This window comes from Emys orbicularis, chromosome 2, assembly GCF_028017835.1.
Source record: "Emys orbicularis isolate rEmyOrb1 chromosome 2, rEmyOrb1.hap1, whole genome shotgun sequence".
Taxonomy (NCBI): Eukaryota; Metazoa; Chordata; order Testudines; family Emydidae; genus Emys; species Emys orbicularis.
The window spans coordinates 110,861,898-110,885,124 of NC_088684.1; the positions used below are offsets into that span (position 1 = coordinate 110,861,898).

General features: G+C 39.9%; 1 protein-coding gene across 1 annotated transcript in view; it reads right to left on the reverse strand.

Moving 5' to 3' along the window:
- Window positions 1-23,227, reverse strand: part of KDM1B (lysine demethylase 1B) — a 38,445-nt gene that overhangs the window by 15,082 nt on the left and 136 nt on the right. Inside the window, exons 2-14 of the mRNA XM_065399318.1 lie at window positions 22,727-22,791; window positions 19,499-19,601; window positions 18,409-18,533; window positions 16,540-16,629; window positions 15,224-15,335; window positions 14,207-14,323; window positions 12,900-12,938; window positions 11,543-11,753; window positions 10,722-10,900; window positions 9,377-9,553; window positions 8,258-8,332; window positions 5,252-5,389; window positions 2,590-2,761 (exon numbers count right to left, since the gene is read on the reverse strand). Coding sequence (XP_065255390.1) covers window positions 2,590-2,761; window positions 5,252-5,389; window positions 8,258-8,332; window positions 9,377-9,553; window positions 10,722-10,900; window positions 11,543-11,753; window positions 12,900-12,938; window positions 14,207-14,323; window positions 15,224-15,335; window positions 16,540-16,629; window positions 18,409-18,533; window positions 19,499-19,588 — 1,525 coding nt within the window. The 5' untranslated portion in view covers window positions 19,589-19,601; window positions 22,727-22,791. The remainder of the gene's footprint in view (window positions 1-2,589; window positions 2,762-5,251; window positions 5,390-8,257; window positions 8,333-9,376; window positions 9,554-10,721; window positions 10,901-11,542; window positions 11,754-12,899; window positions 12,939-14,206; window positions 14,324-15,223; window positions 15,336-16,539; window positions 16,630-18,408; window positions 18,534-19,498; window positions 19,602-22,726; window positions 22,792-23,227) is intronic.

The following is a 23,227-nucleotide window of genomic DNA, read 5'->3' on the forward strand; positions in this document are numbered from 1 at the left end:
TATGAATACTACTCTGAATGCCACCTTCTATAGAATTCTGTGTAATTTTCACAAAAGCAAAAGATTTGAGCGACTTGGGGCCCAATTCAACAAAGGATTCTCTTCATTGTTTTCCAGTGGGCTTTGGATCAGGCCCTTACTCTGTGTGTACTCATCATAGGGGGAAAAAAGAGCAGAACTATATTCTGAAAATGTAATTTAAAAAATAAAATCACAGCTGCCCTGACCATCTCTATCCAACCAAAACTGCTTCAGCTACTTAGGGTATGTCTACATTGCAATTAGACACCTGCGGCTGGCCTATGCCAGCTGTCTTAGGCTCACGCTAAGGGGCTGTTTAGCTGCAGTGTAGACATTCAGGATCAGGCTGGAGACCGTACTCTAGGACCCCATGATGTAGGAAGGTCCCAGAGGTTGGCTGAACGTCTACACCACAATTAAAAATCCCCTTAACCTGAGCCCAAGTCAGCTGGCATGGACCAGTCGAGGGTGTGTAACTGCAGTGTAGACATACCCTTAGAGACAAACTAGTGGTAGTACCAAAGCCAAGGACAGGTATATTAAAAATGGCCAAACTATGAAAACAACTGATCCAATTGTCACGGAGTTGGGGGAAACAAGAACTGATAAATGAAATGGTTTTTAATTGTTCACTTTATTAATGTAACTTCATAAGTAACGTTTTATGAATGAAACAACATCCATTTCTAAACCGGTTACCCCAATAACTGGCTAATTGACAATTAAGATGCTTGTTAAGATCCATAGCTGTTCAGCCAGTTGCTCTTGTAAATTTCACTATCAATCCAATTCCTGCTTAAATCACTAAGACTTGCACTGTTTCAGTATTGTAACTTCTGTTCACCATTCATTACACTTGACTACATTGTAACTGCTGTTCACTGCCATCCACTACACTTGTCTATATTGTAATTTCTGTTCACTTTTTGCCATATTGTAATTCAAACCCCATTTTAAAACGCTTACTCCATTTTGTAAGGGCTTGCTGTAACCTTCATTTTTGCAAACCCTGCTGTAATCTTATTAGTTTAGTTTAGATGTGTGAATGAGGTATGTATGGATGATGGAATCAACCTCCAGCCCCAGCCTGTCCTGATGAAATCGAGTTCAAACACCAAAGGCTGAAGATGCAGACAAGAGCCCTAACAAAGTAAAAAGAGTCCACCCCAAAAAGAGAAGAACAAAGGTACAATAGAAGGAAGATCAACGCCAGGTCCCAGGCTGAAAGTCACATCTGCAATTGACGGGTGATCAGTCACCAAACCCAGAGGCAGGGTGACACAGCAAGACCTATAGACTCTGGATTCAAACTAAAGCCTACAAAAAGGATGGGTGAGATGGAAAACTTTGGAGGAGGGTAACATTCTGCTGCCAACATGGAAGGGCATCGGTACACGCCCAACAGAGACCCAGCTCGTCCTTGTGCCCGGCTTTCCTGGCCAGTTAGTTGCCACAAGCTACGAACCCAAGCTGCAAACTCAAGCCACAGACTCAAGCTATGTTCAGGACTGGTAACTATGCAGCAGCTGCAGAACATCTGGGGTGTGTGTGTGTGTGTGTGTGTGTGTGTGTGTATAGGTATTAGGTATAATGTGTGTGTATAAGAATTAAGATATTAGTTATTGGTCAAAAATCAAATTATCATCATAATAAATGTGGCATCTTTGTCTTGCTCCCTAAAAAGAAATCTGTTAGTCTTTAAGGTGCCACCAGACTCCTTGTTGTTTTTGTAGATACAGACTAACATGGCTACCCCCTGATACCTGTGTAGTTTTGTCTATAAAACACGGCTTCCTGCAATTCACCATGACTCTTAGCTGGCCAGTAAAGCAGAAGGTTTATTTAGATGACAGGAACACAGTCCAAGACAGGTCTGGCAGGTACAGACAACAGGACCCCCTTAGTCAGGTCCATCTTGGGGGGCCAGAGGAGGCCAGGAGGTCTGTCTGGCCTCCCCTCCATTTTCCCAGCCAGCTTCAAACTGAAACACTTCAGCCCCTCCTCTCCCTTTGTTTCTTTTCCAAGCCAGGAGGTCACCTGATCTCTTTGTTCTCCAACACCTTCAGTTGGCACCTTTACAGAGGAGGGGCCCAGGCCGTTAGTTGCCAGAAGACAGGGTGTCGGCCATTCTCTGTGCAGACCCTTGCACACCCCTGCCTTCTAGGGCTCTGCAACAATCGCACACCCTTATCCCACCACCTTGATACTTAAGAAATGCATAGGGGAAACTGAGGCACCCACACAGTATTCAGAGAAAACATTAAGAACATTCCCATTTCGTCACACCAATCTCCTATGTTACTATCAATGTAGGAAAAAATTACTCTTCAAATGAGATATGGTATGGTCTACAAATCAAGGGGTGAAATCCTGGCTCCACTGAATTCAGTGGCAAAGCTCCCATTGACTTCAATGGAGCCTAGAAGTTTAAGGCCAACCATACACACAAATATTCAGAATCCCCAAATTATGGACGAAATGAAAGGCAAATTGGCATAAAAGCCCCCTTATTCTTATGGTTATGAACACTGTCAACATATCTGGTGTCCAGGACAACTCCTCTCTTACCTCCAAGAGGGACATCTTGATGTTGGGTCTTATCTTTTCTCCATTCTGAGACAACATCCAGGATGGCATTGAAATGAAAGTCCATGCGCTTATCTATAGTGGGGTCAGTTATCCTTCCACCTTCTTGGATCAAATCACATCTCTCCCCTAGTTTGTGCATTTTAATGCCAAGCTTCAAAAGAAAGTTAAAAAATGAATATGAGTAAAATTTCTATGGGGAAAACTTCACTTTCTAAGCTGCTCAAGAACATTTAAAAAAGAAGGGTAAATCCTTAGGAATAAGGCACTGTTGCTAATATGGAGATTTTGCACACTTTAAACAACTGGTCAGGTTAGACATGAATCTCAACCTCTTAAAATAATACAAAAATTTAGTTCTGAATGGAACCTGAAACTCAGCAGTTAAACCAAGCCTATGACTTTTAAGCAACAATACATCAAAGGCAGTACAAAAATCCAAGGATTAGGAAATGGTAAAACTAGAGAGTTGCACACTTTGTTGCTTCTGTAGGCAGAGTGCATTGCACACAGCAGGAGCTCCTTCCCTTCCTCCACATACATCCCACAAACTCTCTGTGTCCCACCCTTCCATCCCACTCTATTTCAGAGACTAACTGCAACCTCTTGGCCCCTTCCCTCATGCCAGGGGCTTTGTGTGTCCTCCATGCTGCTGAGTCTGCCAACCAGAAGCCAGGAGCTCTGTGTGTCCACCATTTGCCCCTTCCAGTTTTCACCAATATCAATATAGTTCTGCCCATAGAGGACTAAAACATTCCCCAAATGTTCTGGAATTGATCAGATGTTCAATAATTCAATAATTATTGCATTATAGACAGAAAGACAGACAGAGGGATGCCATTGAGTTGAGTGTTAAACCTTGCTTTGCTTGGCCAACTGTCAATATTTTTTTTAAAAGAGTCACACAAAGAGTTGACATGTTTCAAAGAGTCCAAGTGAAACAGTTACTTGGAGATGTAGCACAAATTCTTTTCAGTGCACTTTTACCTAGTCAGAGATATGGCCTAAGATTTCCCCATTCTACCTATCCTGTGAGACCCTGGGCTGCTTCCCACTGCAGGTCTCTTTTCAAAATACAGTTCTATTTTTAAAAAAGTAAAAAATACCCTCAATAAATGATCACACGCTATTACTCAACATATGAGCTCCCTCTGGGTATTCAGAAGCCATTCTCACTTTTCTGATTAAAATAAGGTTTTGCTATTTTTCCCCGTTATTCTTCCCAGTGGCATAGAGCATTGGACAGTTACAGGAAAATGAGCTGGATTTTTCCCTGGTCTCCAGCAGACTAGTTAGCTAAGGTCCACATGCAAAAACTCAGCCTGGGATCTGAACATAAAGCTGCTTTGGAGTTTGCAATGTTGGCAGTTAAAAAACACCTTTTTACGGTAGCCTATGTGAATTTAATCTGGAAGTCAATGAGAGACAATATACATGAATCCCCACAATGCCATAAAACCACACATTAAGGTCAGTTGGGGCTTACAGTTGAAAACTATTGCCAACTCCAGTTTAAGGGCTTATCTATACTACAGCCACCAAGCTGCTGGGGACCGTTACATTATCCGCAGTTACAGGCAAAAACATGGCTTCTTCTTGCAGCTGGTGCCTAGCCATTTTTATTTTAGCAATGTGCCTGACACTGTGCTAAAACCCTGCTCTGTCCAAGGCTGTAGCACTAATCAAAGACATGGTTACCACACAGATGTCACTTAAAAGGCAGAATTATGTTTTAAATCACACCAACCAGGTCATAAATTGCATCACCAGATGTGGTTGTTATTGCAATACAGATGGGCCCTAAAGTTCTCAAACTTGATAAACTCTTATGCTTTACAGACTGACCATTTCTCCATATATGTATTAGTACTACTAAGGATGGTTATGAAAGTGATGTTTTTCTATGGAGGTCAATTTGGTTGCTACGAGTTAGAATAGCATTTCATCAGAATCTCTTGTTCTCACCCATTAAGTTGAGAACTTTCTCTATTAACTTGGTTCACTTAAGAGATGGGACTACAGATACTTTGAGAAGAATATATCTGAGCTAGTTATTTCTTCACCTCCTTTCCTGAATCAAAGTGGACGATAATTTCATTTGAATTGTGTGCTGCAAGATCTTCAATTAAAAATTTGCACTCAGAAAACACTTTGTCTTTTGCTTTATTTATAGTTAAAACGTGGCATAGATCAAACTTAACTGTATTTAAAGAGCTATTCAAGAGAAGTACTCTATCTGAAAGGTAGTAGCTGAAACCAAGAATTTTTTTCTATTCTTTAGAATTCATAAAGGACTTAAATGTATCAGGGAAATAATTACAATCATAAATAAGAGCAGCCTTACCACAAGGAATTCTATTGTGAGGGATCATTTGGTTTGATTGTTTTTTTTTTTTTTTAAGATGACTAATGTTAAAATGGAGATATTTTAAAGAAACAAATTATTTTAAGGTTAGCTCAATCATTGCTCTGATTGTAAGAGGCTGACCCACCTAATTCCTGGAAGGAAACTTTTATATTCAGAAATATTAACTCATGTGGAGCAAAATCATGGCACTCACACATATATACATGCCTACATGGCTTTGTAATTAGACCACTTTCACTGACAATAATGCATAACCATTGCAGGGAAGAAACCCACTTGCTCACACATTAGTGCTATCGGGTTGTTGACACAGCCATTCACAATCTGTGCTCCTTTTCCTACAGTGACTCCTTTGAAAGTCCTATCGTCCCACACACGCCCGCCAATTCTGTCTTTCGCTTCTAGCACAATGACCTGTAACACAAATATAGCTTAGGAAGTTGTCAGAGAAGATATTTTAAAAACACTTATCTAGGCTCCAGGACAAAGACAAAATTAAGCTGCTTAGTTATGTTATTGAGCTTAATACTTTACTTTGTTGATAAATGGACACTAATGGAGCAGACCTTCTATTCATGTTTCTCATATTGTAATTTTAAAGTTACTTTAAAGAGATACATACACACAGTTATAAAAAAAGGCTCATTTAAACTTTAGCCAAAATTAATACCTTAATAAAACTAGGCTTGCGCATATTATCATTTCCTTTTTTCAACATCTACAAGGTGAAAAAAATTCCAATTTTTCAGGTTTAGGGAAAGGTGCTCCAGTTGTCCAAGTCAATATATGTTGACCTTTTGCTGCTTCTTTTAAAATACATTTAATGTACATTTCCTATACTGAAAATACATATTTTCTAAAGGGATAAGCAATATTTTCAATTAAAACTGTTTTTGCTGTTTGATATTAATATAATTCATTGCAAAATACATTTCTGCATGACTGACACAATGCACATGGAGGACAACATGCATTCCTGATTCAGCAATCATGGAATGGGCTGAAAATGGGGCAGAATTCCAGCCTTCTGGATTGTGATGCTGTGCATAAGAAAGGTGACCATTTATATCACTGTTGTTACTCTGTTACACAATTTCCATAAGTCTTGCACAAAGTGTATCATATAAGGTGTCAATGGAAAAGTTACAATCTGTCAAATATGATTATCCTGATTAAATCCACTTATGATCTTTGTATCCAAAGTTACGAATATTGGTTATGTATTTGTATCTCCAATATGTGTATTGTTCCTGGGTGACACCCTCCAGATAGATTTATATCAGGGTTAGACAGCTATGTGTTGATGGCCCATTAAGGACACTCAGCTCACAATGGGTCATTGAAGAAATTCATCCTGCCCAGTAAGCCTTTCCTGTGGACATCTTGGAAAGAATATGACAAATAGCTGCATGAGTCAGCAAAGCATGTGAGAACATGTGATAATGACATGTGACCCTGGACTCCATCTTGGGACAGAAAATTTCCATGCACATGGCAAAGGATATAAAAGACACCTGAGACCAGGGACGGCTCTAACTATTTTGCTGCCACAAGCAGCAAAAAAAAGCGCTGACCCCCGACCCCCCCCCCCCGCCGAGCGCCGTGCCGCTGGAAACCCCCCCCCCAGCGCCGCGCCCCGCGCCGCCCCCCGCCAAGCGCCGCCGGAGCCCGCCCCCACCCCCCGCCGAGCGCCGAGCTGCGCCGCCGGAACCCCCCCCGAGCGCCGCGCCCCGTGCCGCCCCCCCGCCGAGTGCCGCGCTGCCGGAGCCCGCCCCGCCCCCACTGAGCGCCGAGCCACGCCGCTGGAACCCCCCCCCCCCGAGCGCCGAGCCACGCCGCCGGAACCCCCCCCCCCGAGCGCCGAGCCACGCCGCCGGAAACCCCCCCCCCCCGAGCGCCGCGCCCCGTGCCGCCACCCCCGCCGAGCCGCCGGAGCGCCCCCCCCCCCCGCGGAATGCCGCACCGCCGGAGCGCCCCCCCGCCACCCCAAGATTGGCCGCCCCTTACCAGGAGCCGCCCCAAGCATGTGCTTGGTTGCCTGGTGCCTGGAGCCGGCCCTGCCTGAGACATCTCCATGTTGCCTCTTTCCTGCTCTAATTCCTTGGACTGTGGATTTATAACTAAATGGAGTATCTTGAACTCTGGACTGAGACCCTTCCAATCTTTTGGAAGTTACCAGAGAGACTTTTGCAAGCCAGCAATCTATTCCATCACTGCTACAAACCTGATATAAGGACTTTGCAATCGTTTGTATGTATATGATCGATTAACCTTTATAACTCTCTTTTCTTTTATTAATAAATCCTTAGTTCATTTACTAAGGATTGACTAACAGCAGGATATTTGGGTAGGATCTCAGATACATCCTGATCTGGGGTAAGTATCTGATCCTTTGGGATCAGTAAGAACCTCACATATGCTGAAATAGGTTTTCAATAATCTCTCATTATATTAGACTTCGTTGTCTGGATGGGAGCCAAGGGCTGGAATGCCCAAAGGAGACCGTGTTTGGCTTCCGGTTAACCAGTGTGGTACTGCAGAAGCTTTTTTGTTACTGGCTTGGGGAATCTAATTATAGAGTAAACCACCAGCTTTGGGGATTGTCTGCCCTATTTCTTGGGGTCTGCCCTGAGTGTGGCCTTCTCAGTGTGGCCCATCCAGGCATCTGGTCACAAGGATTTTCAAAAGAAATCAAGGAACGAGGTGCTCAACTCCCACTCAATCTCCAATCCTGCAAACATTTAGACATGGAAGTATTTCCACTGATTTTAATGGGACTACTCATGTGTGCAAAGTATTGCAGAATCAAGATGAGTACGGGAAGAGGGATACAATTAAATATATGCAATTTACGTACACTTGTTTATTATAAATAGATTGTGTCAATTATTTTTAATTCTGGTAAAGTTAATTTAATAAATAAGAGTTAATTTTTCCTTATTATTTACATTGTGATAGCGCCTAAGAACCACAGTCAAGGATCAGGGGCCCTCTGTTCTGGACACTGTTCTCATATGTCATTTTTTAAAATAGTATGTAAAATACATACTAAACGTACTGCTGTTTTGCTTTATTGTTTGACCTGAACTAAAACAAACAACAGATATTACCTAACCTAATTAAACCCTAGATTTTGTACATTTATTGGGCTCTTCTATGGAGGCATCTGTATTAGGAATATTATTTTTCCACTACTGAGGACAGGTTTCTAAATCCTATGAAGTAGGAGGTCTGCTATTTGTATGTGTTGAAAAAAAATTAATTTATCCTAAAACTTCTTACCTTAATTCCAAAATTGTGCAGTTGTCTTGCAGCTGCTAATCCTGCTGGACCAGCCCCAACAATAATGACAGTTTTCTTTTTTGTTTTAAAAAAGAGAGAGAGAAGGAAAGTAGCAAATGTTCTTATAGAAGAAATCAGTCGATGCAAAACCAAAAATCAATCATTGCACTTTATGGGTGACATCTGTGCTCCCACTGATTTCAGTGGTGTGGGATAAGGCCTGTGTCCTCTAAAATAGTCAAAGATAACTTTGAAAGGCATGATTTGTTAGGGTTCATTTAGAGTCCACGGAAGGCCAGTTACTGCTTTGGGGATACTAACTGGTTTATTTGAGGCCTTTAAAAGCAGATGTCTCAATTTACTTCGACTAAAACAGTGCTGATAAAAAGTCAAGGAAGTTAAGTGACCTAGATCAAACGTACCATGTATCTTGTACGAATCTTTGATCACAAAAGCCGTTAAATAATGAAAACTAGTTTAAAATACACACACACTTTTCATTTACATGTAGCATAAAATTGTACTTGTCTGTATTTCTAGGAGATATGCCCTTACAGCACATATTCATTTTTGATCTACATTTCAGTGTTGTGTCACACAAATTGACAGTCATATACAAGTACCCATTGATCACAGTTCTTGAAGGGGGGAAATGGATCAGCGTCCATGTCACGCTCCCTGTCAGTACCTGGGCCGGGCAAGCTAATGATCCAACCAGCAGAACAAATTCGGTGATGAATCCTGGTCATGTGCCACCTGAGGCATGTTGCGCATACACTAAGAAGAAGACAGTTCTTGAAAGCCATGTTTTCTAGCCTGGGTAAACAGGGGTGAATTACTATGCTAGGACGTGGAGGAAAGCAGAGTGTATACCATGGGTTTATAAAACAGGTTACAACGTAGTTCATCCCTGTCCATAATGGCCACGGAAACCACCGGCTTGATGCGCCCACTGAAGTCAATGGGAGTTAACACTTTGCTAGCAAAAGCTAAGCTAGGTTTAAACATGATCCTTGCTAATATGGTTGGAATTACAGATTGAAACAAGAGCCCAAACATGAAAACAGAAATTAAAGCAGCAGCATATTCTATCTACTAATTAATATTATGGTTACCTACATTGTGGTATTCTTTGGGAAGAAGATGTTGGTCAGGACTGACTAACAAAATCCCTGTATTAATCAGCCCTTTTCTTGCCATAAAATAAAGTATCCTCTCCATCTCTTGGACACAGCGAATACGCACAAGCCCCCGCACAATGATGCGATGAGTACATTTGTGAGGGGTAAGAGCTTCCTGCATTTTGGGAAACAAAAACAAAATAAAGACATGTTCATACAAAATGTTCCATGCTTTCCCAGGCTTAAAACATATTTCAACTGTAATTCAGATGCTGAAGTCTAACCTCTAATCAAACAGGTTTCTAAGAGAGATTAACAAAGAGTAAAGTTCAATTTTGTATGCCAGCCAACTGCAGGAAGAGAATCTCTAGACCATTTGATTCTTCCAATTCTCCCATAACCAAACAGAGTGAATTAACACAGAACAAATGAGATAAGAGTACAATGGACCTCAGCTACATCCATGATGCCTGTCAAGTACATTTAGATATCGCAGCGATGCTAGATATTCAAGCTTTTCCACTGAATGCCCTCTGGATCCACCCAGTAGAGGCCTGTGCAAGTTGTACGCTACTCCAGCCAAAGTAAAAAGAGGATCATATTCAAAAATCTTGTATTAAGAGACCTAAGTCGAGAAGTCTTAGTTTTGAGAAAACCAATAGGGCTTCTGATCTCATTTATATTCCTATAAATCAGGAGTAACTCCAGTGAAGATAACTGAGTTAAATCAGTACAAACAAAGAGAGACTCAAGCCCACAACCATGTCTGGGGTCACTTGTGTCCCTGCAGATACACTAGAAGGTGACTGGGAGACTCCTATTCTCTACATGGTGTTTGTGTTGCAAATAACATGCTCAATCTGGACTAAGTTTCTAAAATGCTAGTTTTGATGTTCTACTTTTACTCCTTAGTCATCCTCAGCTATAGTTTGTCATGAGCCTGTTCTCATGCCTACCCAGGTATCAGTAGTTACCTAACATTCACATAAACAAAAAGTACTGAAGTGCCCTAAAAAGCCATTTAGAAATATTCTGAAGTTTCCCTTTACCAAGCTTGTACAGGGCTTTCATCTTAAAGTTGGAATGTTTCAAAAACATTTGCAGATCACTTTAAAGGAAGTTTCTTGGCATTATTAAGTATAAGCAATTTTTTTGTTTAGTGCTGTTTTTTATTTATTTATTTATTTACAATTTTTTAAAGTGCAATTACTTTGTCTAATGAAGATTCTTCATAGAACACAGACTCCATGAGGGCTCTTCTGCCCATACTTCTTGGAGGCAGTGCCTAAGAGCACATTATTTGTAAATATAAAAGTATACCATTAACTCTCAGCCTTGCTTACTTTGCAATTTGTGTACCACAAAGACAGGATGAGGTTTCTCAAAGCTAGGTACATGGTAGGATCTCGTGAATATTCTGGGAACTCATAGAGCTCATCTAATTCCATGACATCTGGTCTCACACAAAGTGCTTTACCACATTCATTGGGCTGGTAGAAGGGCTGGAAGTATCTGTTCATCCCTGAAATGGAATAAAGACAGGCCGTGAATCAGTTGTACTCTGCTGTATCGACTAGTCCGTTCCTGGCCACTCTAAGATTATACACTGAGCATGCCCAATGACCATCCTCTGGGTGGTAGTGAGGAAGTCCTCAAACCCCTGACAACTCTAAGGATTGTCTCAAGTTTTCACTGCTTTATTCCCTCCTCCACTCTCCAAGTCCTGCAATGCCGACATCATCCTTCCAGCTGAAGAGATCTGGACCTATCCAGGTTAGAGGGTTTTTTTGGCTTTCTGGGTAACACACCCAGATGGGACAAATGGATGCAGTAGAAGGAATCGAGACCAATAGATGTTCTAGTCTGACATTCATATAATTCTTTGTTCTCTCTGAAATAAAACATCACCTTGAAATGCAGAATACATTGAAGAAGAGTAAGTTGCTAGACAGTCTCTGACATCAGCCCCTGCCTGGGGCTGTAGCCCTTGGGCTTCGGCTTTGGTCCCCCGCCTGGGGTGAGAGGGCTCGGGCCTTAGCCCCCTCACCTGGGGCAGGTTCAGGCTTTGGTCCCCCCCCCTGGGGTCCTGTAGTAATTTTTATTGTCAGAAGGGGGTCGCAGTACAATGAAGTTTGAGAATCCCTGAAACAGACACAGAAACAGCCCTTACCAGCTACATTAGGTGCACTCTTTAGGTGCTCTAACTTCACAGCGTTGGATTCACCAAGTAATCGGTTAGTGCTGGTACAGGAGGGACTCATGCCTACGCAGTCTGGATAGTACGCAGAGAGCAAAGGAGCTGCCACACTGTCTTTAAGCAAAGGAGGGAGGATGAGCATGGAGTACCACCAATGGTCTGAAACCTCAGCAACTCTCTGGATGGAGGAGAGAAGGCAGAAGAGAACAAGCATCAATACTCTGAACACATTTTTCCATTTTACCCCTCAAAACTCAGATCTGAGAGCACTAAAAGCCCCAGCCCCAGAGACAAGACAGTTTAAATCACACAGACATTTTTCTTCCCTTTCTCTCCCTCCTGTGCCTGACTTAGAAAGCCTGAACTGTTGCCATGTACAGCAGAAATGAAGCTGCCAAGAGTCACAAACACAGCATCCATTTTGCAAGCTAAAAAAAATTAGAAATACTCATCCAGATTAGGCATTTTTAATTGCTTCTGATTCAAAACAGCTGAATTTAGCTGTTTTAAGAGGCTTATGGCAATACATAATTGATCAGTTTCATTTACATTCTTCCCTCCCTGCGACAATGAACCTTGTCTTGCAGATCTATAGTTACAATGCAAAACAAATACATATCAAAAAGCTTAAATATATAGGCAAGCTCATACAAGTGTTAACAAGAATTAACTTAAACAAATTGTGTGGCATAAAGGAACTGTTCATACACTTGCCAACTTCGGTTTATTGCACATGATGTTTTGCAGAGAAACTGCAATGCACTGTCACCATGCCATTCATGATGGCATCCCATCTAATCAAAATATAATGCCACACTTCAAAACAGTCAAACCTGTGTAATAATTGGGAAAAATTACAGTTTATTTTTTCACGTACTTAGGAAGACAGTTTACGAAACAGGACACCAGCCTGAAAGAAAATGGAGATCCCCAAAAAACCCCAGGGAATTTTCTGCCCAAATCTGGATGGTTAGTGCAGGCACTGTATGCCATTTTTGCCCAATCAGACCCTAGAATCAGGAGTAGACCTAGAATCAGGGCCTTAAGTCAGAGACTATGAGAACCACATTAACATTTATACTAAGAGGGAAGAAAGATTAGAAGGTTGAAGGGCCAGCCCTTCCCCATTATTAAAATAGATCCTCCTCCAGATGAGGCATATGCAATCTCAATTCCTGAGGCTGAAACGCACACATGCCAAAAGACGACGCTGCAGTTGTAATCTCTGGCCAAGAAAGGGGAAAAAAACACCTACCCCATTCCCATGTTTTAATCCCATTTTTACACTATAGAGCAAATGAACAGCCATGTACAGGCAACTCACCAGATCCTCAGGCATGGAACACTGGTCCGAGCCCTCAATCTGAAAGAGAAATTTAACTATGTAAAGCCACACAAGAATATTACATAAAAGAAGCAATCAGATTCTGGTACAACTCCTTTAGACTTAAAAATGTATTAAAAAAAAAGAGAGTGCTCTATTTTAATCTTTCATAGCACAGATAATTACCATATGGTAGTATTTTAGGTTTTTGTTTGTTTGTTTGTTTTGTTTTTTTACAGTACATATTAAAAAATACTAAAAAGCCAAACACCACAGATAAAGTTCCTGCTGATTGAACTGAATGGCCTTGACTATCTAATGATCTCACATTAACATATACATAGCTGGGGGGTTGAGTGGAAACAGAAAGGCATTTCGGCTTACACTGCATTTCAGTGCTCAGCAATCCAGATACTTGCCTCTTCACATATGCATGTATCTGCAGCATTGTACAAACATTCAATAAAATCACTTCCTGTGCATACACAGTATACTACTTTCATATGCATACTAAAGGCACCTGTCCTCAATGAGAACTATGTCAATAGCAAGTTAACTGTTTGTTTGAACAGCAATTTCAGAAATATCTAAAAGGGTCTCAGCAGGTGAAAAAAGTGTTTCATGTTAAAATTCCACAAAACAAAACAAAAAACAGCCAGATGTAATTTTATCAGATATTCCAGGAAGATTCCATGAGAAAATTCTCTTGACCAAAGAATTAAAGGGTGAACTACTGGCCTCACTGACATCAATAGTGCCAGAATTTCACCTTAAATGTCTGAAAGCAGACTCGCGACAAAAGTCCTTCCTCAACCATAACTCTAGTACTGCTAGTAAGATACTGCAATGACTTTTAGGAGTTTACTATCTTCCTATTAAATCTGAATCCTTTCATTTCAGTTGTCAAGCTCAGATGCACATTAAAAAACTAAAAAAAGAGCCATTGGACATTTCAGATGTTTTGACTAGGGGAAAAAAAATCAAACCAAAAAAGGATATTGGAAAGGCACATATATTTTGGAAGCAGCAACTTTCATGGAGACTGATCTCTTAGCATTTTGAAGCATGATTTTACAACTAATTGCATGGGCGTTTCAACAAATGATGTTTTGGATATTGCACTTTCACTCTCATGAGGGAAACATTTAAATTGCTGTAGAATACAAACTATACAGCTCCTAAGATATTCAACTCATCATTCTAACAAATATAAATGTTAAAAGAAAAAAAATAAGCAAAGTTAATGACTATAACAAAAGAACCACCTTAACTGCAGCTTAATTAGGGACAAACAGTGTTGCTGTTACCTTAGTAGAATTGTTCAGTTTCATACCACATCGGTACGTTTTTGCTATTTGCGATGTCAGCTGGATTTCCTTTGTCAGCTGACGCCATTTCCCACACTCTGGTTTTGTGCACTGCACCTAGAAGTAAAAAACAAACATGTGTTAACTTGAGCTTGATCTATAATCTGAGTCAATTACATGATGCAACAAACACCAGCAAAGGAACGTGATAGGAAATCTACTTTGGGACCATAACTAATGGGTAGGTAAGAAGGAAGATGCAAGGGAGTTGTTAAATACATTATTAACATAAGGTGAAATTCATCCTCATGCAGAGGACCAGTACAAGGGTTATGCACAGTTTAAGCCTACTTACTCCCTATGGGTTTATGCAGATGGCCAGGACAAGGCCTATGAACCACCTAAGCCCACAGGGTGTAAATAAGACTTAAGCTGCGCATAGACTTTGTGCTGGTCTTCTGCATGAGGATGAATTTCACTCATAGGACTTAATTCTATGATGTATTGAGCACACAATTTCCACTTATTTCATTGGGGTTTGAAAGTATGCAGTACATCTCAGGATTAAATCTATATTGTCCATTGCTGCCTGAACTCTCCCTTCCATTCCACCTCCATCCAGTGAAGGTATACTCCCTTCCCATTCATTTTACCCACCCTCTGTTCCCTTATGGCTGGTTTTCTCCCTCTCTCTCCATTTTCCCTAGTGTTACCATCCTCTTTGCCATCACCACCTGCCCACTCCTGACATCTGCTTCCATCTGAACTACATCCTAAATGCTTCCTGCTGCCTCAGTAATTAGACTGAGAAACAGAGTATTGCATAGAGAGCACTTAGCCAAGGATTGGGAAAGATTTCTGACAGTGGAGAAACTGATCAGGATTATTATCCGGAGTCTGCCTTATCCCGTCTTCCTAATACCAGAAATCCTCCTAGAGTCCCAGAGCAGAATCTGCTACTTGATCTTCAAACAAACACACACACACACACACACACAAAGCACTATAATTCCTTACCCAGTAAGGAAGCTGTTGATCAGCCATGAAAGCTTTAGGACTGGGCTCACTTTTACCATTACTGGTCCAAATCCTTTTCCAAGCAGTGTATTTCTCATAACCATCTTTATGACTAAGAAGAAAGTTAAAGTAAATGGCAAGCAGTTAGCAAGTGGGCTGGTACAGTCTATTTTAAAGAACAATACTTATTCCAAAAAATCATGTTTAAAAAGAGAGAGACAGACAGACACACATAAGGCTGAGGATAGCACTTCTTTAAAGAAACAAATGTGATAGCAATCAGGGAAGTGTGTAGGCCTACATTTCCTTTCGATAATAAATACCGGGGCTAATATGCAAGGTCGAGGTGAACTACAGCTCAGCACATAACTGCCATGTTAGTCCTTCTAGTCAGTAAACTTTGAGCATCAAATTATTTCACTGATTTGGGATACTTTGAATCTGAAAGGCACTTTGTAAAACCAAATTCCTACCACCCTCATTTGATTTACTCCAAGTGCACTTACTTAAGTAAAAATTGGGCTTGCTTATAATTAGGCTTGGCAGAATTCAAGTCTTTTTTTTTTTTTTTTTGTAATTTTGACAAATAATATCAATGTTTATTAAGTACTTTTTTCTATTTGTATTAGTTTAAATTTTCACAGTTGTGGGAAATTATAGGAGGGTCAGACAATAATTAATTAATGACAGCAGACACTGAGATTCAAAAAAGTTAAAGCTTTATAACTTGACAATTTGTGTTTTAACATCTCATGTCAAAATATACAAAGTAAATATCCTTTAAATTAAACTCTAACAATTTCTCAAGCAGCATGTGTCTTACTTTGCCTATCTGTAAATTTTGATGCTCATTGACGGAAACAGTTTTTCATCGATTTGTGTGTGTATGGTGAAATTGACATTTACGAACATTTACCAATAAAAATCTAATTCTTCCAAGACTACAGTGTATGTATCTTTAAAAATAAGGAAGTTTTTGAATTATTTTCCAAAAGAACAGCTTCATAACTCATTACTTGTTGGTTTTGTTCTCTTTATTTACACTCTTTTCAAAAAGCCCTGAACACTTTTTTAACAAGTCACAGAAGAACTGACATGCAGCTCAGATTGCCACTTTTTGGTTGATGGACGGCCCACACATCAGCTGCAGTTTGTGTAACTTACACTCAGCAGTCTCTAAGTCTCACTTCAAAATAAAGTCAGTAGAGAGGAGAAAGTTTAAAATATTTGTTTCAATAAACGAGACTTCACATTTTTAATATCCAGTCAATCTCTCCAGGACTTCTGAAAACAAGACATGGTCTCAGTAAGTATACCTTCGATAATAGTGATCAAAACACTCATTGCAGAAATGTTCCCCACAGGAGAGATGATACCATCTAGATGTGTAGCCATTTTTAGCACACCTAGGACACAAGAAAACATGTAGACTGCATTATGACACTTAAAAAAAAAAATTCCATGGACTCGGCTTCATTTTAAAATTTAAAGAAATGTTAAGACCAAGGCATGGGAGAAGAGAGTTTGATACTCTGCTGTTTCTTTTTATGTTTGTACAGTGCTTTGCACAATGGGCACTGGCCTCTAAGCACTACAGTAAAAAAAGTAGTAATAATAAAAATAATAATTAAAAAATAATTTTAACTGTATCAAAGATCTCATATTTCATCACGCGCAATACAAGATGCAAAGGTGGCAAAATGTATGTCATGTACAGTTTTATAAGTGCTCTGAGATTGCAGCAGCTTCTCTTTAGTATGGTCAATTGGGCATGCCCTGAGCCAGATCTCAGAGGAGGTTGCTGGATATTGATAATTATTACTCTTATTTATACTGTAGCAACACCCATTTACCTACACACAGGAAAACTCAGTCCGAGCTTCAAGGATCTTACAATTTATTAAAATAAAATAAAATAAAAAAAAAAAGCATGGGACATTTTCTTCTCAAAGCCCAAATTCATAGGTTGATTAAACCATAAATATAGAATGACTTGCTGCTAGGTCTAGGTCTGTGTATATGAAATATCTATTGTCCAATTATTTTCAATTATATAAAATTACTGACTTGGTTGCTATTTTAACCTAAGACAAAAATCTATATAATTACACATTGCAAGTGTTCATTCTCTTTTATTGTCACATATATATAAGGATTACATTCATTAGACAAAGCAATTAATCCTGTACTCCTTATTCAAGCAACAAACCCAATAAAGTCAATTAAATATTCCTCTAAAATTAAAATAATGTGGTGGCAAAGCACAATGGTGTCTGAGCTGGCTAGCCATGAAATGGCCTAATTTCCAATAAGTGATCATATGGAAGTATTTTTAAAAAATAACACCAACAAAATAAGACTTAAAAATGATTAAAATGCCTTAATTGCCTCCTGAATACCAACATTTAAAATCACTTTCCATGGTTTCCTGGGTATCAAAAGTCCCATATGCCACGTACTCAGTTGCCAAAACTTCCAGCTTTCCTGTGACAACTTTTATAATGCAGAAATTCCCTCTCAATATAAAAAGATGCAATACATACACAATTTAAAACTTGGAGGCAGCATAAAATAATTGTATATCATGGTAAAATTAATAGCACAACATTATACTGGGAGGGGACATTGCCACATACATTTAGAGTAACGTGCTGCATATTATAAGCCCTGCCAATATAGTAATGCTTTACTTCCGCATACCTCTAAATTCAGAATGTTAAAATAAAAAAGTACTCATATAAAAGCTGAACAGGAAGTTAGTCCTGAGTGAAAACAGGATGTTATAATGAAAATAGTTTTGTAAGGCTTCGGAGCCAATCCTGCAGACTCAGCACATTAACGAGAGATTACAGAACACTATAACAATACAGAAGTAGTATAGGATAGTATATGATGGTTTCATTTTGTGTTTTGATAGGGAAGCTCTTCTGTGTATGTTTCATAAATACGCCGTTAATTTCACAAAAACAAAATTTGTGCCAGAAAACAGCAGACATGCTGCAATGACAACCCTTATCCTTGAGAAACGTTATTGGCAATACACTGCAAAAAGTCATCTGCAAGAGATGCTGTTTGTGATGATTCACAAGCACTACAACCAGCATTACACTAGTACCTCTCAGTTTTGCCTGTAGATTTAAGAGATTTTGTCAAAAACATAGGTATGTAAGTACAGAAAGACAAACCTTTCAGCAGCACTTGCAAAGCAAACAGGACATGTTGCAGTGCACCCTGCTTTTTCACATTTTCTATATTTCTTCTCTGATGCGTCATCATCATCCTCTGCCGCTTCAGCTGCCTTCTTCTTCACCTAATAAAGAATAGTTAGAATTGAACTCTCATGGGATCTGTGACTGGAAATGACAATGGCGCTGAATTTTCTACAGTGCAACACCCAAAGATTCCTTTGTTTCATAATTCAGAGCACAGCAATGACTGGCTAAAATAATATAAATCAGATCTTTGGAATCCATAGCAGCGTGGGACAACTTGACAACTGTAAAGGAAGGTCACTTTTAAAGAGCCAACAATCTTAGCAATGTCCATTTAAGTTACAGAACTCTTGATTTAGTCTTTTAACTGACACTCTTAAAGAATCTATAAAGCAGGGCTTCCAGTTTAAATTAATATTTACATTCCTCTGGATCCCAGTGTTTCTAGCACCATCACTCCAATCTCTCATTAAAATTCTGTTATTGCACAGAGCCAATCAATGTTAATATACATTAATAAAGATATTGTCATCGGCTCCTAAAATTTATCAATTAATTTTTAAAATAACAAAACTCCAATACAGAACCATCCTCCTGGTCACTCTGGGCATTGTGTGTCCAATTTGTATGGTCTATCTAGGCCTCAATCCTGCCAACTACTCTGTATGGATGTACCCCAAAGACCCATTGACTTTATTTTCAAAATACAGCCAGTAATTATTCAAACAGCTTTACTACAAGTGGATGAACTCCAAATGGTCTGACCGCCCCCCACCCCCCATGGAGGTGGAGCCCATTGCAACATCAGGGCCTTTGCCTAAATTTACATCTCTGTCTTGTCCAATACTTTATAAGTGCCCCCTTCCTGTCTTTTTCTGGAGTTGTAAAATGCTCTCACCTTCTCTTTGGACAATTCCAAATACTTCTCCTCTGTTTGTGGTAACTGGGTGTAACCCTTTTGGGCAGTACAGCGGAGTCCTTTTATAATAAATGTTAAACAAATACATACTCCAACAATCATTTCTATGTAGCTTTAAATATATAATTTTTAACACTTAAGTACCTGTCGCCCAGAACTCCTCAAAGGAAGGTTATCTGGAGACTGGTCCAAAGAAGATGACTTTTTTTTTGTTCGTACCCTTCCAGTTGACATTGTCTTATAGGATCTGCAAAATGAAGTTAGAAGATTGTTAAGTAATATTACAAAATGGTTTGGTTTGAGAGAGTGAACTAATTTGATATTACATGAACATTCACCACCACCATCACATTGGTCAGAGCTAGTTAGTCAAGCTACGTTCAGTCATATCCATTAATGAAAAAAGAAAAGAAAAAGTGGGTGAGCAGGAAAGAGGAACAGTAACTTTATTTTCAACTAAGCTCAATGTGAACAATTAAGAGCAGATCCTCAAATAGTGTAAATCAGCAGAGGGATGGTCTTACTTAGGCATTACTTAATCCTACCTCAGCACAGGGGGATTGACTAGATGACCTGTTGAGGTCACTTCCAGCCCTTCATTTCTATAGCTGTATTGATTTCATTGGACTTAAGCTGATTTGCACCACCTGAAGACTTAGCTGATAATTATAGTTCAAAAAGTGAATAAGCATAAGCTCATAATGCAAGCCTTACACGGTTACTCTCAGTGACACTGGTCCTACCTATTGATTTATGGGGAGGGCTGAGGAATTTGGATTGTATAGCAACTTTTAACATAATGTATTTGAACTCTTATTTAATCTAAAGTCAAGGACAAATTAAACGTATTCCGAGACTTGCACACCTTGCATACCTATGAACGTACTTGTTCATTTGGAGTCTAGACAATTGTAGTTGCATTGTAATTATATGTAGTTATGATACTTCATAAGTTACCAGTAAATGTATTGTAGCATACATTATAAAAATAAATAGTCTTAGTAACTTTAGGCTTCACTATAATTCTCCCTGATTAAATCTTTGATTGGAAGTGGGGAAGAAACCACCATTTATTGCACAAGTTATAAGGTGTGCAGATCTTGGTGTATAAAAACATGCTGCAAAAGATTTAAAAATATGCTATGTCCTTTTCTCCAGTGAGTGAAGTACAAACAAGAGAGAACACAGAAAAAGAAAAAGACACAAAGGGGAAGCGATACCATAGAAAGATATCTATATTAATCCACTGAACCGAGAACTCAGTCTGTATTATTCAGATATAAAAGTGACTATCAACTATAATCCTATGCAGTTCATAATATCTATACTTGTGAGCCTTTCCAATAATCAATCACTGCCATTTCTACATCTACCCTTTTTATGTTATATCTTATTATGAGGCACTAATTGCCACTGAAATGCTCATAGCAATTTCCTTTTGGGAAGGCATTTAAGGCATGGGTATGTCTACACTGCCCATGTTACAGTGCTGCCGCTCTCCTGGCGATAAAAAAAACAAAAACCAAATGGGGGTGGTAGCTTTATCGCCGGGTAAGCACTGTGTATACTGGCGCTTTTCAGCCCTAAAACTTTTGTCACTCGGGGGGGGGGGGGGTGTTTTTTCACACCCCTGAACGACTAAAATTTTAGCACTGAAAGTAGCAGAGTAGAAAGTTTAGTTAGACAACAGGAAGAGATAATAGGTGTTCATACAATGAGATTTATTTATTACCAAGTGGACGTGATGTGATCAACTAAACCAACACAGTGACCTCACCCTGAGGTGAAAGGATTAGACTGAAGTGGGGAAAAAAATCACACTAAGATATCTGTGTAAATGAAAACGGAAAGGGAAGAGAGTTTAGACAAACCAACATATTACCCTCCTTTTGTTTATGTAGCTAACCTAATTAATTAGAATAAGATCAATAGAAGCATGGTGATCTGTATTGTATTGAATAAAGAACAATGTCACCACACCACAGATGTACTGAACTGGGTAACATCTCACCTGCATATAGAAAAAAAACACAGTCTGTATCGTATGGGGCTTTTCCTAGGCATGCACACACCTCTCTGTGACATGGTGCTGTTTTTTCCTGCAACCTGCTTTCAGGAGTGGGGTGTAACTTGTATATCCTTTGTAAGTCTTACTTGGTAACAAAGTGTAATTCCTTAGCAGAGAAGCTTTTGCCATACGTGGCTAGACATGTCTGTTTATAAACTATATTATCCCGAAGAAAAATTACCAATATACATTGAGTTTGGTGAACCTGACTTGAATTGGGTATTTGACTATTACCAGCTGGACAACTGCTGACTAGTGGACCAGAAGAGACAAAGAGAAGAGAAGGTAATTCTTTCTGTATACAGGGTCACAGACATGGAGAAGAAGGCTGCAGTTATCCTCTGCCATTTAGGGCACAGATAACCCTTCACACCTGACGGGTACAAGGTCACGGTTACAGAATGGCTGGCATATTTATCTGTTTAGATGTATAGAGAACTTGCATTTCTGGTTAAACAGTCTGCTTATTGGATCCTGCCAGTGGTGAAATTTTTTTTTTTTTAAGTGAGTAAACTATCCTAAACTCCTATTCCCCAATGAGAAGTGGGTAAACTCTGTTTACCCACATTTACCCTCAGCTACACTACTGGATCCTGGGAGGGATGGGGGGAGAATCCCCCACCCCCCAAAAAACAAAATCTTCATTTCCAGTAGCAAATTGTTCTATTATTCTATGCTAGACTTTACATGTATCTTATTATTATTAATAGTAGCTTTTTGGCTGCTAAAGTAACCCTGAAAGGGAGACATTTATGATACATTAAAAATGTCACATGATGTGACAAAATGTGTTACATATTACTACATGGGAAAATATTTCAGAGTTTAAACATACAGTGACAACTAAGCCATCTGAATGACATTAATATGATAAGATTTTGGATAATCAAAAATTTTATATACATGCACATATTTAAATGTATCCATTTTAAAATAAACTATTTAGGAAAAACATTCAAATGGAGTTTTAACTAAAACATGTCAACAAAACCATTTGACAGAATATTTCAACCCATTAACCATAAAATGGTAAAAATGACATAAAATTAGCATATTTAACATTTTATGTCATTATCTGCAAGTATCTTGCAAGAAAAGTCCCCTTTTAGACACAAGACAACATTAGCAGCTGTAAGGCAATGTGTCAAGGGTCACCACCCCAGCTGGGGATAGCCAGGTTGAGGTTCCTCTTCTAAATCTTGGGGTCCCGCAGGCTCCAAAAGAATCCCGAAGCTACAGAGCACAGGTGGGAACTGCAAGAAGAGAAATCTATCTATGTTCTGCAGGAGCTGGTTTCTGCTCACCTTGGATCCAAATCACCCAGGAGCTGGATATTAAACTAATGTGTCCAAAGCACTTCCAACCAGAGCTGCAATAAGGAGAAACCATGGTAAGGTCAAGCAATAGACCCTCCCTGGAAATAATCCCTGCTGCACTCTGGAGACAAACCCGCGGACACCTGCTCACTCCTAGCGCGGTGCTCCCACCCAGACACTCCCTACTCCCCACAGAGACCCTCCTTCCCACGGCCTGCCAGGTAAGAAGACACCAGACTCCCAGATACACCCCTCTCCTTACCCTCCCCCCCACCCACCCACCATATAAAAATCCCAGAGATCCTACCCCCAAAATAATCCCCAGGGAGCCCCAAATCCCTGATTCCAAGAGCGCGCCTAAGCTCCCACGCCCACAGACCCTCCCCCCAAAGGAAAAGATTCCTTAGGGACCCCCCAAAAGAAAGACCCGCTCGGGGGCTGCTGGGTCCGCTTTGTGCGGCGCTGTCACCACATCCCCGCCCCAGGCGG